Below are 15,278 nucleotides of genomic sequence, written 5' to 3' on the forward strand. Positions count from 1 at the left end.
ATATGAACTGATAGTAAATTGAGAATAATAAATGGAAAGAATCCAAATTGGGTGTCAAAAGTAAGAGAAGCATGCATAAAAGCAGGTAGAGTGCATCTTTTGTCTCCAGATAATCAAATTAATTAATTAATACTACTAGTGTATTTTTCCTTCTGCAGAGGCAGTTAGTTACAACTTACATGCATCCAAAATCAAACCGTGGGCTCGGACCCGTTTAAGTAGGATCCGACGGCCCTTAGAGCAAGGAACACGTCACTGCGTTTCGACAGGGAGAGAGATGAGATGATAGTGTGAGGAGTCAAAACAGTCCGAAAGAGCCAACCCCCTTCAGCAATAATCCAGTCCCGCACCCCATCAGCGGAGGCCTCCCGCCCGGAGGACTAGACCACTCATACGACTGCAACTACTACGCATTTGGGAGATCCATTATGTTTCCGCCGGAGCTCCAACCCCGTTCCTTCCGACCCTATATCTCGACCTCCGTCAGCGCCCCTTCTTTCAACGGCGTCGGCGGCGATGCTTACCCTAGCCCCAATTCAGCTTCTTCAGTATACGCCGCCGCCGGCAGTAGCAGCTCCCGCAGCTCCACCTCTAGATCTCTCCTTAAGGGCTCCCGATTCTCCCCTTCGACCTTCGCCCATAACGCCAGAATTGCCCTTGCATTAGTCCCCTGCGCTGCCTTCCTCCTCGACCTCGGCGGAACTCCTGTCCTCGCCACCCTCACCTTAGGTCTTATGATTGCCTACATCCTCGACTCCCTCAACTTCAAGCCTGGCTCCTTCTTCGCCGTCTGGTTCTCCCTCATCGCCGCTCAGATCGCCTTCTTCTTCAGCTCCTCCCTCCTGCTTTCCACCTTCAATTCCGTCTCTCTCGGTCTCCTCGCCTCCTTCGCCTGCGCCCTTACCAATTTCTTGATAGGGGTATGGGTCTCCCTCCAGTTCAAGTGGATCCAAATCGAGTATCCCACCATCGTCCTGGCCTTGGAGCGCCTCCTGTTCGCGTGCGTTCCCATCTTGGCTTCCTCCATCTTCGCTTGGGCCACAGTCTCGGCCGTCGGAATGGTCAACGCCGCCTATTACCTAATGGCTTTCAATTGCGTTTTCTACTGGATTTTCTCCATCCCCCGCGTGTCATCGTTCAAGATGAAGCAGGAGGTCAGCTACCATGGTGGGGAGGTTCCCGATGAAAGTCTCATCCTCGGCCAGCTCGACAGTTGCCTGCACACCCTGAATCTCCTCTTCTTCCCTTTGCTATTCCACATTGCTTCCCATTACTCCATCCTATTTTCCTCTGCTGCTTCTATCTGTGATTTGTTTCTCCTTTTCTTCGTTCCCTTTCTCTTTCAACTGTATGCTTCCACCGGGGGGGCTCTTCGGTGGCTCACTAAGAACGACCGCCAGCTCCACAGTATCCGCTTGGTCAATGGTGCGATTGCTTTGCTTGTGGTTGTACTTTGTCTGGAGGTCAGGGTTGTTTTCCATTCGTTTGGTCGATACATTCAGGTGCCACCTCCTTTTAATTATCTGCTTGTCACCATCTCAATGCTTGGAGGAGCAGCCGCTGCCGGTGCTTATGCACTCGGCATGGTTTCGGATGCTTTTGGCTCAACGGTGTTCACTTCTTTGTCTGTCCTTGTTAGTGCTGCTGGGGCTATAGTTGTCGGATTTCCTGTATTGGTTTGTATCTACTTCTTTGCCTTGGAAAGAAATCCAATTCCCTTCTCACATGATAGAACTTATGTTGCTATAATGTATTATGAACATTACGAAATTAATAATTTTGTTTTTGTCTTGTTGATAATTGGTTGACCAACATAGTTTGAAAAGCCTGCATTTTTCAAACTCGAGCGAACTTGAATTCAGGTTTCTCATCATCACCAACCTAGGTTCAAATAGAACTATTAAATTAATTTTGAGGAAGAAAGATTTTCTTGTAGGAGCAGGGCATCTTTATTGAACTTTGGTTAAATTCGCGTATGGGGGATACATCATGGATTTTGGTAGTAAATTAACATAAAGAAGTGGGTGCTACTGTTAAGGTGTAAGTGATCTCATAGAGAAATGGGAAGAAGACTAAAGTATGGCTTACCTGGCGCTGAGTAACACATATACGAAATGGAAAATGAAAAACTTAAAACATTGCCTTTCATATGGAAATCTAATAATTACGGAAAGGACTTTTAAGCTAGATTTTGTTCCTTGGTTTTTTAACATTTGGAAACTATGATAGTTGAAAAAAGAACAACTTCCTGCTCTACGGAAATCTAATAATTACGGAAAGGACTGTTTTATGCTTGTGGGCTTGCCATGAGACTGTGAATGACCATATGATTGTCTCTACAGAAACTCGCCTAGCTCAAAGTAATAGCTTCATGATAGGGTTATTCTTTGTTCAATCTCTTTTATTATCCATCAAAGTTTTTTTTATATCAGCCATTGTTGTTGGTTCTGATGAAACTTATAGGTCATGTAGTACCTTTGAGCTTTTACCAGAAGGGACTAATGTCATTAGCCATTTTGCTAACTGAAGATTGCTGTGGTTACCCTTGACATCTAGTTGCTTAAAATAATAAAAAGGAGATCATGCTGCTAAAGTCTTCATTGTATATTCAGACAAAAAGCAAACAAGTATGTAAGAGAAATATGTGAGAGTTTTAAAAACAAGAGGTTACATTTGACTATTTACATATTTGAGTGCATTGTCTGAAGTGGAAAGAACCAGGATCCCAATGCTACCTCTGTTCATTTTTTTCTTCACTTGGGCTGTAATGAAGAAAGCAGGGGCTAAGTTGTTAGAATGAGCCATAAAATGATTGAATTACATTTCATTGAATGGGCAATGATGCTTTCTTTGTGCATTTGTTGAGAAATATTGTCAAGAAGCAGTTCTTCCTCTTCTTAATGGTTGGAAATATTCTGGTCATGTTTTCCACTACTCTGATGTGCTGTTGAAAATACATTTCTCTCCACGTTCTCTGTAGTCAATTTATACAGAGATAATTACACATACACATGTATATGTTTATGTGTATGTATGTACATATATTATATATAAATATATACGTGTATGCAGATAGACATATATGTATATATCCATAAGGGATTTGGTAATTGAACTTGATTCAAGACCTTTCAGTGCGCATTTGTTTGGTTTTATCTGTTGCTGCTATGGTTGACTCCTTTTCCAAATTAAATAGCATAACTAAATTCAGTGGTCATTCCTAACTAAGAAATATGAAACATGTGATTTTTTCTCATCAAAGAAACTCCTCTTATAGTTTGTTTTTTGTGGGAAACCTCCAAACCTCCAACTTGCATACAATCTCTTCCATATACCAAATTTTTGGTAAAACAAGCCTGTAATCTCGACAGTAAAGTATCTCAGTTGTAAGTCTCTGTAATGTCAAACTTAATAGAATCTGTCAACCACCATTTATGTTTATTAGTCTTGTTGTTCTAGTGGAGGCTGTGGAAGTAAGATTTACTTTCTGGTGTCACCTCCAAATTTGCCTTTCTTTGCTTAGTTATCTGTATTTTTCTGAAGTTCCTTCTTCCATTTTTCTGCAGTTCATTCCGCTTCCATCAGTAGCTGGATTTTATTTGGCCCGTTTTTTCACGAAAAAGAGTCTATCATCCTACTTTGCCTTTGTTGTACTGGGTAGCCTGATGGTTACGTGGTTTGTGATGCATAATTACTGGGATCTCAATATTTGGATGGCAGGCATGTCTTTAAAATCCTTCTGTAAGCTGATAGTTGGTAGTGTTATCCTAGCAATGGCTGTTCCTGGTTTAGCTCTTCTTCCACCGAAACTCCATGTCTTGATGGAGGCTTGTTTGGTTAGCCATGCTTTGCTCCTATGCTATGTTGAAAACCGGTTTTTCAATTACTCCAATGTATATTACTATGGAATGGAGGATGATGTAATGTATCCAAGTTACATGGTTATGATGACTACTTTCTTTGGTTTAGCACTTGTGAGGAGACTTTCTGTGGATTATAGGATTGGGCCGAAGGCAGTTTGGATACTAACTTGCTTGTATTGTTCTAAGCTTGCTATGCTTGTCATGGCATCCAAGGCTGTATTGTGGGTGTCAGCTGTTCTTCTGCTGGCTGTTTCTCCTCCTCTACTTCTATACAAGTAATTGCTGAACTTTTATACTCTCTCTCTCTCTCTCTCTCTCTCTCTCTCTCTCGCTATATTATTTCATTTTTAATGAAGAGATCATACTAGATTCTTTTCGAAAATAACATGGCAAACTTCTCGCTGATCTTACTTTGCAGAGATAAGTCTAGAACTGCCTCAAAGATGAAACCATGGCAGGCCTATGCGCATGGTGGTGTGGTTGCATTAGCTGTTTGGTTTTGTCGAGAAACGATTTTTGAAGCTCTTCAATGGTGGAATGGTAGACCTCCATCTGATGGTTTACTATTGGGCACCTGCATTCTTTTGGTGGGGTTAGCTTGCGTGCCAATTGTTGCTCTTCACTTCTCACATGCAATGGTACTAATTCTTGGTTTTCATAATTTTGTCACCATATTTCTTGGTGTTATATTCAAGTTAATATTGTTGGAGACCATTGAATTGACAAGAGCATATATACATAATCTACTGCTCTATATGAAGCTAATCTTTCAGTTGTTGTACTCAGTAAATTCACAACCCTTGTCAATATTTTTTTAAAGCAATGTGGTTTTAGTGCTCTAAATTTCTTTCATTAGTTTTTTTCCCCCTAAATTTAATAGTTTTGATTGGTTTGTTAACTTCACTTTCTTATATGCAGTCTGCAAAGAGATGCTTGTTGTTGGTGGTGGCAACAGGTGTATTATTCATTTTGATGCAGCCGCCAATCCCCATGTCATGGACGTATAGCTCAGACATAATCAAAGCTGCTCGGCAATCTTCAGATGACATTTCCATATATGGTTTTATAGCATCAAAGCCCTCATGGCCTGCATGGCTGCTAATTGCAGCAATCTTGCTTACTCTAGCAGCTATCGCCTCCATCCTTCCTATTAAGTACATAGTTGAATTGAGGACATTTTACTCCATTGCCGTTGGAATTGCACTTGGAGTATATATATCTGCGGAGTACTTTTTGCAGACTGCAATGCTGCATCTCCTGATTGTTATCACCATGGTATGCACCTCTGTGTTTGTGGTCTTCACACATTTCCCATCTGCCTCGAGTACAAAGCTTCTGCCATGGGTATTCGCACTACTGGTTGCTCTCTTCCCAGTCACTTATCTATTGGAGGGCCAGGTGAGAAACAACAAAAGCCTGCTCGGAGACGGTGGAGTTGGAGATTTGGAGGTGGAAGATAACAAACTAGCTACGCTGCTGGCTGTTGAGGGTGCAAGGACATCACTTCTTGGTCTATATGCAGCAATCTTCATGCTTATTGCACTTGAGATAAAGTTTGAGTTGGCTTCGCTTCTACGAGAAAAGGTCACTGAAAGGGGCGGACTTAGACACAGCCAGTCTGGTCAAAATGGCACAGCCAGCGTCCCTCCGAGGTTAAGATTCATGCAGATGCGCAGGGCCTCCGCTGTGCCAACCTTCACGATAAAGAGAATGGCTGCTGAGGGGGCTTGGATGCCCGCAGTTGGTAACGTGGCCACCATCATGTGCTTTGCGATATGCCTGATATTGAATGTCAATCTTACTGGTGGCTCAAACCGAGCAATATTTTTCTTGGCCCCCATCTTGCTACTTCTCAACCAGGACTCTGATTTTGTTGCTGGATTTGGGGACAAGCAAAGGTACTTCCCCGTTACTGTAGCCATCTCGGGCTACTTGGTGTTGACTGCGTTGTATGGCATATGGGAAGATGTATGGCATGGAAATCCAGGGTGGAGCTTGGAAATAGGAGGGCACGATTGGTTCTTTGGTGTCAAGAATTTGGCGCTTCTCATTCTGACGTTCCCGAGTCACATCCTTTTTAATCGCTTTGTGTGGAGCTACACGAGACGGAACGACTCAACTCCGCTGCTCACCATACCCCTTAATATTCCTTCCATCATTATAACTGATGTCCTCAAGGTTAAGATACTAGGGCTTCTGGGGATTATATATTCCTTGGCCCAGTACCTAATTTCAAGACAACAACACATCACAGGCTTGAAGTATATTTAGATAGGAAATTGAAATACGCTGTAGAATAGTGTTTTTGTCTTTTTTTTTTTGTTTTTGTTTTTCCTTCCCCCACTCTGCTCCAGGCAATTTTGAAATCAGGTATGAAAGATTTCCCTGCTAGTTGCGCGCCCTGGTCATCATTTTGGTTCCCATTTGCCTAAGCCCGGTTAGGATAGGCAATGAGAGTTGGTGAAAAAGCAGTTTTGGGGACCTGAGAAACGAATGGCTCCGCTCCGCTAACTTTGTTGGGACTTGGCAGTATCCGGCAATTAATCATTTTCGGATAATTTCTTGTTTTGTCAAAATAAAAGGTGAAGTGCGAAGAGGGACGGTTGAATGAATTTCTGTTGATAACTTTTTAACACATGGTGCGGATCCATAAGAAAGTGGCCACCATTGCACACCTGGCTGCAAAATAGCAAATAGCTTCTGTCCTTTCTGTTTCCCTGGAAAAGATACCAATGGGGTCTATGGGGCCATTAGGACGGTGAGGTGAAGAAAGTGGGCTGGATGAAGAAGTGTTTTGTGAGGCCAGGCTGAGTTTGGTACCTAAAACTAAAGGGAATGGATGAAGAAGGCCCAGCCTAGTTCTACTTCTATACAAGCATTAATCACACCCGTGTGAGCATTGTCACGCCCATGCTGTCCATCATCATTTTATTACCCCAATGGCCTAATCTTTTTTTTTTTTAAAAAAAAAGGGTTCACCGTCAGGTTGGAGATGGATGAGAACACTAAATAGTCCTTTTTTTTTGTTTTTTAATTTTATTGGTAACGATAACATTTGTATAATTTAATTTATCCTATTTAAAAAGGAGAGTCTAAAGAAATTATGTAAGAAATTAATAGGTGTATATATTTGACTAGACTAAAGAGGTGTTCTGACATTAACATTAAGACTGTGTAACTGTGTAAGAAACTTGTAAGTATACAAATCCATTAGACTAAAAGAATGTTTTGATACCATCTTTTGAATTTTTTTCTTGTAATTAAAGTTTGAACCAGACTTACCATCCAAAAAGGGATTTGACCGCTGAGCTAAAAGCTCAGTGATTAAGAACACTACTAGTGCATATTTCTACCACCGAAAAACCACGAGAAATTAATCACTTTGTTTTTTTGGGGGAGCTGTGGGGGAAGGGGTGTGGTTCTTGGGTCACTGGCTGCTCATCATCGGAGAGACACGTGGTGTAGCAGAAAGTACTGAGCAGTGGCTGTACCGTAGTAGGGAGTGGAAGAGTGACGGTATTTACCCATCCTTCTTGCTACTATTTCTTATCCGTCAATCTGATGGTCCAAAAAGAAAACCCCACCTACAAATATACTTCAGGGGCTTCCTTCCTAGTATTTATAGTAATTTCCATTCCGCTGGCTCTGGTTCTGGCTCTGGGCTCTGGTAAACAACCACACTCGGGGCTCATTATTGCATACGAGTGCTGTATATATATATATATATTTGGCGTTGGATTGGAGGGTCTCTGAGCTGAGAAAGGAGCACAGAGAGGTTAGCTATTGATGAGTAACACCATTCATAGCAGACGACTAATGAGTGGTCGTCATACGATGATGATGACGATGTTGATGTTGTGGCTATGGACTTGGAGGCTGATCATGAGTCTCAGCAGCAGCGGCGGCGGCTTCCCTCATGTGGCCGCGGCCGCGGCCGTGCCAGTGCCTCTGGCATCATCAGCAGCAGCAGAAGGTGAGGACGAGGCGGAGGCTGATCCCCCAACTCCCAGGCCCTGGCCCCACCAATTCCACTCCATCCTCTTTGTCAACTTCACTGGATCCCTCAGCCTCATCGACCTCTGGTACGACTGGCCCAACGGCCGCAACTTCAACATCATCCGCGACCAGCTCCAGGACAGTGACTCCATCCTCTATGACCTCGAGTGGAATAATGGCACCTCCTTCTTCTACACCCTCCCTGACCACCACCACCCATCCTCCACCCCACCCTCATGCCGCTCTGCTCAGCTCGACGTTGGGATTCTCCGTCCCAACTGGCTCGACGGCGCCTCCTATCTGGGCCAACGCCACGTCGACGGCTTCCTCTGCAATGTTTGGGAGAAGCTGGACTTCATCTGGTACTACGAGGACGTTGTCACTAAAAGGCCCGTTCACTGGCTCTTCTATACTGGCGAGTCTCTGCTACCTACCTGGCTACAATTATTACCATTCATAAAATCCGCAACGCTCTTCCATGATCATAAACCTTACCCCTTCTCACCACTCATTTCAACCTTTTCCCAAGATTGATATTCCTGATCTATTCTCAGTTTATCATCTCCTGACTGCGTTCTCTATTTATTTGCAAAATTTGCATTCCCTTCCAGAATTCTGCTGCATCATGCATGTTTGCATGTTCAGGAAATAATGGGTAAAAAAAAAAAGGCTTCTTCATTTTCTACCTCATAATACCCCTCTATGCTATTGCTAGCTAAAACTATTCTATTTCTTTCATCATGACAAATTAGTGAGCATGGACTTGTATGCAATTTCTTTGATCCAAACCTGGGACGTTCATTACCTGGTAAAATGAGCACTAGTAGCTTATCTCCTAGGCATATTCTTATGTTACTTTCTTACTTAGGCAAAAGTTAGCTAGTAAAATTTTGGTTTTTCCTGTGAAAACCAGTTACAGCGATAAAATAACACATGCAATATTTCAACTCTGTTCAAGGAACCCTGCCAAATAGAACCACCAGCAAATTGGACAGCATCATGCTACCAGTTAGCAGATTTACAACACATGCTATTCTTACACAGCTTTGCTTTGAAAGACAGAGTACTACTCAATTGCTCCTCTGTTTGATATGTATACAGAAACATATTTACCATCCCCTATGTAATATATTAGGTCCTCTCCCTCTTCCCCCCTCATTTTTTGAGCTACTATTAACTGAAGTGGTGTAAGGGGCTATGAGGTTAGACAACCATCAGACCAAGTGATTGGTTTTATGTTCTTTCTTTTGTATTGTGTCTGCCATTGATTAAGTCTACCTGCATGCTTCATTTCTAACGCCGTACTTTTGCTTAGTTCTTTCAGTTTCAAGTGCAGGACTCCTCCTCCTATTTTGCTCCTCGCATGAATAACCTTTCTTAGATTTGGAGTAGCATTGTGGCTAAAGCTGTTTGTGTACTGTGAACCTCCTCTACAATAGCACTGTACTTGAAGCTATTTCAATTTTTTGTGTCTTTGTATCGTAAAATATCTCTTCCCAGAACAGTTGATTTCTACAATTGCAGTGACTCGTGTAAGATTTCAAGAAATATGTCTTTTAGCTTCTGTTGATCTACAGCTCTGTTTTGGTTCTTTCTTTCTTTCTTGCAACAAGTTCTGGTAAACCGCTAGTTCATCTTTGCAGGAAGATCAATTCATGTCATGACATTTGAAGTAGGAGCAGTACTTGAGGATGCGAAATGGCAGGCACCAGTGTATTGCTTTGAGGAGGTCGATGAAGAAACTGATACCAGAGAGAGCGCTTTCTGTGCACAAAAACTGGAAAATCCTTGGATGACTTATTCTGCCAGAGTTTGAAGCGTCCTACCATATATCTCATGTAGTAACCCATGCCTGGTCCTGTGGCAACAAAGTACATTTTTTTTTATTTGAATAACCTTGATCTGTGCTATAGTAGTCAACTTACTCTGGAACCTAAACATTCTTGTTCCAATGTAGTTATCTTTTGTTTATATTGCTCTTCACTTTTTAGAGGCCCTATTATATAAAAGGTTATGATTTGGTTACTCTGTTGATGCAATTATTTTCACTTGGTTGTTGGGAAACTATTGCTGTTCGGAGGGCAGGATCATTGGTCTGTATATAGCTGCAAGATGCTTTTGTCCATCCACATGACATGTACATTTGATTATTGTCATATGGTGAGTTAAAGTTAGTTGTTTTCCATCTATTTCGGTCAGTATTAGTAATTCTTTGGCAGTGTTTGTGAAGCAATCTAGAGTGCCAATAAGGAACTATTATACATGTCCTAAGGCAGAGTAGCTAGCTATATGTATCAACTTCAACTTTGTATTTTTGACAATTCCATGAAATGCAACAACCAATCTGAGATTGTTGCCAAGATCCAAGAGGCAGGAGCTTTCACTTTGCTGAGGAGAAAGGAGCGTTTGCAAGAAATTCCGAGATCCACTGCATGCTCCTCCGCCAGATTTCTAGTGGAGTAAGCTCTCTACCACTTCTATGTAAATGACCCTCGCCCCCATATTATGCTAGTAGCTGAAGAAAAACGTCTAGGAAATAAAGAAAAGGAAATTCCTGTTATCTTCTTTGGCATTCCCCTCTCTAGAAACAAGCTATATTTTTCTGATCTTAAACACTCTGCTGCTTTTACTTGTGAAGAAGTTGTCACTAAGAAAAGCAAGCGTTCTATATAGCTATTCACAATGCAACCATGTGCCATTTCCTCTGACAGTTACCTGCTTTTTTGAGCTTTTAATTGAGGGAGAGTTTGTGTATATGTCGATGCCTGTATTTGATATTGTTGGCTAATACTCATCTTCGACATTAAGAAGTTCTGGGAAGGCTAGTATTTTTCATTCTCAAGTTACCTCTTGAGGGGACTAACAAGGCATTTGGTATGATGGAACTGCTGGGCTCTGGGAAAGAATGGGACAGAGTGGACTCTGCAGTAGAACCAACATCAGGAAAATTAAAGCCAGTCAAAGTATTCCACAGGGTAGTCTATACAGAACCACTGAAGAAGACGATCTCTGTTCTACATGTTTAGAAGGTACTTTAATCTTCCTGTTCAAAATCATTGTGTCCATTATTAATGCATTTCGCAGAAGAAACACTTTCTGTCCTTCGTTTAGCAGTTATTGATCTAAGCTGGAGTAGAATATACTGAAGAGAATGCTAAATCACATCGATATGCTCTGATCACTTTGACCTGGGTTGTATAAATGAATGGACGGAAAGAAGTGAGAGCTGTCCTTTCCATGGCAAGGTATGTTGTGACCAGTTGCGAGTGAATGGTATTATGGTTTTGTATTGACTTAATTGATTTCGGCTAAATTAGCAAAAGCAATTCCATTTCAATATGTGAATTCAAGATAATATTAATGAAAAATTACAAAGAGCTGCATTGCAACTTGTTTCAGATCGGGACAGTTTTTTTTTTTTTTACCGGTGGGTTTTTTTGACGGGGGAGGGGGGAACACATGAATTGTAGGACTAGACTCCATTATCAAATTCTGCTTACTGGAAGGTAAGAAATTGTACTTAAATGGTAAAGAAGAAAGAGGTTCCTTTGTTCTTCTGTAATAATAAGAAAGTTCCTATAATTCTGTTAACCATGACTAGATTGTATGCTTGATGGTTCCCTCATTTCTCCCCGCTCCTTTTTTCTGTACTGGTAACAATGTGCTGCATACAAGAAGGCGGCAAAGTTTATCACACTCAAAACTGTAAGAAGCCAATAGAAGTAATCAAACCGCCCCGTGTTTACGTTCTGGGACAGCCACGATGGTCGTCTAGTTTCTCCGTTGCCTGTCACAGATTTCACAATGCTGTTCAATATGGTGGCTGCAAAGCAACCTAGCCCTCCAGCAACAGCCGCATAAGCTGAACCTATGCTCCTCATGGCATCAGGAGCTTCTTCGTAGAGAAATTCTAACAGCCCAACTATGCAGAACACTTCAGCAATCCCAATCAGACAATACTGAATCAACAACCAGTATGCACTTAGGTCGGGCATGGGAGTGAGAAAGCTGGCCTCGTAACCGTGTTCAACGGCATAGTGTCTCCTGTACCTCTCAAAACCACCAGCCCATGCCACAGACAAGATCGAAACTGCCAAACCAATGCCTACCCTCTGAAGCTGAGAAGCGCCATGGGGGTGACCAGTGACGCGTCTTGACAGCGGGACAAACACGGAATAGTAAAAGGAGAGTAGCAAAAAAATGCTGAGGCCAGGAAAGACTGGCATGCATGTAACCGGGAGCTTCAAACCACCGATGTGAGTATTTAACGTATATACCTGCTGCACTGAGAGGGTCAGGTATTCTGTTAAGATCAAATTGAGCATCACAGTGCATAGCGGAACAGGTACGAGCTTTAGAAGAATTTTAACTTCTTCTACTTGCGTCACGGTGCAGAGCCGCCAAGGACTTGGGTCAGCACCATCTTCTTTCAGTTGCAGTGCAGCTTTGTCCAGACATCTGCGCAGGCCAAAAGTGCCTGGTTAACAAGTAGTGTTACACGTATATGCTAGTGCCTGGTTAAAATGATTCAGGAATGTAGGTGGGCGGATCTTGTGGTGCTTCGAGTGAGAGAGAGGATGTCAATTGTTCAGAAAGTTTGAAGATTTATCTCGGCAATTGCCACCATATTATATTGCAAATGATCTAGTCTTTTCAGGGTAACGGAAAGAAAGAATTAGGAGTTACCTGAAATCATCAGTATGAGCTATTTTGCTGCTTCCTCTGATAGCAGATCTTTTGCCAGGAAGTTCATACAAGCCTACAAAGTCGCCACTATCAAAAGAAGCATTCCTCTTGCGGAAAGCAGCCACGAGAACCTGCGCAACACGAGTCAGAGGGCTGCCTCCCGGCAATCGGTGCCTGTACAAGGGAGTGCCAAGAAAGAAGACCATGTTGGACAAACCCATGGCAATGGCCAACGAACCAAAGGCAGAGCCCCATCCATGCTTCATTTGGACGTAGACCACTGCCGTGAAGGCCACGATGGCTCCAACCGTGACAGACAGGTAGAAGAAGTTGAAGAAGCGGTCAAGGTGTGATTGGTAGTCTCTACTTCTTTCATCAAACTGATCAGCACCAAAAGAAGAGACGCAGGGCCTTATACCGGCCGCGCCAAATCCGGTCACATAGAGGACTATGTAGAGGTAAAGCATCTGCCAGGGCTTTGCAGGTTCACAATTGCCCAGAAGTAAGGCAATCTGGTCACACTGCTCTTGGTTCGGCAGAAAGAAGTTCATGGAAGCACACAGGGTTATTCCCGTTAAACCCTGGAGAAATTGAAAGGAAAAAAGAAAACTAAGTAATTGCACCAAAGTAAGAGCAAGAATTTTAGTCCACCACCAAGATTTGCTCGATTCCGGCATGTGAAAAGAAGGAAAAAGGGTAATGGATGGTTTTGACGATTGATTACCGCAAGATAGATGGTAGCGAAAATGGCTATGGTCCAGTATCTACCAAGGTAGGCATCGGCAAGGAAACCGCCAAACACAGAGGAGGCCTGTGATATTCCCAGGAAAATATTGACCGCATTGGCAGAACTTGAGAAGGGTCGATGCATGACGTAGAACATAAATGCCACCATGTTGACAGAGAGCCCAAAATAGGCCATCCTCTCAGCCATCTCGTTGCCTGCCAAAAAAAACCCGTAACAGCTAATAATTAAGCTGCAGGCTGCAGTATGGGTATGGGATATTTAAAAGGAGTAGGGGCATTGATTACCGAAGATGAAGAATGCAGCAATCCATCCGCCAGTGCTGGATAATATAGAAATGGGCTTTCCATGGATGTTAACTGGCGTAGAACCTCCTCCGACGTAGCCTCCACTAAAAGCAGTCCGCCTGTCATCTGATTCAATGAAATAGATGCCCAGTTTTTTCCTGCGAAGAGAGTCGGAGGAGGAAATGTCATCAGGCAAAACTTCAGGGGACGCGATCTCTGTGGCACCGGCCATGCTGCTGACGTGAGAGCGAGGGATGCAGTATATATGGTGGTATAATGGTTTTTCGTGGCAGGGAGCAGAGAGGAAGGAAAACTAGGAGTTAGAATGATTTTGCATTTGCAGCAACAGTTTGGAGTGATGGATCGTTAAACAACTCCAAACAGATAACCAACTGTAAAGAAGAAATTGGAGGGAGGGACGAGAAGGAAGTTGCCAAAGTATGGGGAAAAAATCAGCCAAAGCTAAGCTAACAAATGAAAGAGCAATGAGAACCCCGCCGCCACTCGAAACATCTACTACTAGTATTAGTAAAATTATTCGGAGGGGAGGGGAGGGAAGAAAAAAGAAAAGCAATGAGAAGAAGAATGAGGTTATCATTATTATGATTAGATCATGTAGATATGAACCAATTAGAATTAGGGAAGGAAGACAGTTAAGCAATGTATTAAATGCCCGGCCGCCCACACACTCGCATCCTCAGTAGATGCATTAGTCAGTAGTGTTACTATAATAAAAGCAACAATAAATGAATGGTGATCCAACCACTGAATATGATTGCTGCAGCTAAATTTGATGGGCAACCGAATCCGCATATATTTAACATCTACCATTAAATGAAAGAAAGTTACTACGTGCAATAAAAGTTTCTTTCTACCCACCACCACGATCAACTACAACTACTACTAGTATTAAGCAGCGACGGCATTAAATGCATTACCCCACTGCCTAGTTTGCTATTGCCAAAGTGTTCGTGCATGTACACGACAGACTGATAAATGAATGAATGAATGAATGCATGAAAATTACTCGTTTAGACAACAGACGGACCGGATCATTGGGGGCGTTTGGAGTTAGATTATTAGTTCTCAAGAGTTGTCGATTTTTGAGTTTTATTTGGGATTAAGGATTAATGATTTAATTCTGATTTCTTCTGTTGAAAGACAACAGACGGACCGAATTCTAGTCGACGTTTGTCGTCAAGAACAAGCAAACACGGATGAGTGAGCGGCGACCCATTGCAACTTTCGGGCCTGCCCAAAGCGAGACATATTGAAACTCTTTGGGCTTCAAAGTGTAGCGGTAGCAGGCCTTCCAGGTTGGACAATTGGGCCAACACTGCTTCACAACATTACATGCATATGTTTTCTTTCCTATTCTTCTCTAAATAATCAAAAAAAATTGGAGCGCTTTTTATTAAGCAGCTCCTCCTGTTCTTGTGTTATTAATAATATATATACATATATATATTTCTCCAAATTGCGCCAGCCAAACCGCAGCCCGTGACAAATTGACAGTGGATCATCCGACTCGATACGCAATAAAAAAAAAGAAAAAGAAACCACTCACAGTATTGACAAATCAATAACAGTAGTAGTCTGGATTCAGATTTGAATTTGTTGACATTAGTCTGGATCTGGACCAAGTTTGTCTGAGATGTTTCTACTCTACTTGGGCGTGCTTGATTTGCAGTACATCTTCAA

At 42.4% G+C, this 15,278-nt stretch overlaps 3 protein-coding genes across 3 annotated transcripts; 2 read left to right on the forward strand and 1 right to left on the reverse strand.

Annotated features, from left to right (window-relative positions):
- Positions 1-265: 265 nt before the first annotated feature.
- Positions 266-6,475, forward strand: LOC113752898. Its single transcript, XM_027296942.1, has 4 exons — positions 266-1,676; positions 3,567-4,138; positions 4,282-4,501; positions 4,782-6,475. The coding sequence occupies exons 1-4, from the start codon at positions 429-431 to the stop codon at positions 6,132-6,134; spliced, it is 3,393 nt and encodes a 1,130-aa protein (XP_027152743.1). The 5' UTR covers positions 266-428; the 3' UTR covers positions 6,135-6,475.
- An 854-nt stretch (positions 6,476-7,329) lies between these two features.
- On the forward strand, positions 7,330-9,884 carry LOC113753844 (uncharacterized protein At4g14100-like). The gene is made up of 2 exons (XM_027298108.1): positions 7,330-8,274; positions 9,503-9,884. The coding sequence occupies exons 1-2, from the start codon at positions 7,650-7,652 to the stop codon at positions 9,673-9,675; spliced, it is 798 nt and encodes a 265-aa protein (XP_027153909.1). The 5' UTR covers positions 7,330-7,649; the 3' UTR covers positions 9,676-9,884.
- A 1,312-nt stretch (positions 9,885-11,196) lies between these two features.
- On the reverse strand, positions 11,197-14,146 carry LOC113753843 (protein NRT1/ PTR FAMILY 6.1). The gene is made up of 4 exons (XM_027298105.1): positions 13,578-14,146; positions 13,270-13,487; positions 12,546-13,126; positions 11,197-12,317 (listed from the first exon to the last, which is right to left on the reverse strand). The coding sequence occupies exons 1-4, from the start codon at positions 13,807-13,809 to the stop codon at positions 11,447-11,449; spliced, it is 1,902 nt and encodes a 633-aa protein (XP_027153906.1). The 5' UTR covers positions 13,810-14,146; the 3' UTR covers positions 11,197-11,446.
- Positions 14,147-15,278: the final 1,132 nt, after the last annotated feature.

The sequence above is a fragment of the Coffea eugenioides genome, chromosome 11, assembly GCF_003713205.1.
Source record: "Coffea eugenioides isolate CCC68of chromosome 11, Ceug_1.0, whole genome shotgun sequence".
Lineage (NCBI taxonomy): Eukaryota > Viridiplantae > Streptophyta > Magnoliopsida > Gentianales > Rubiaceae > Coffea > Coffea eugenioides.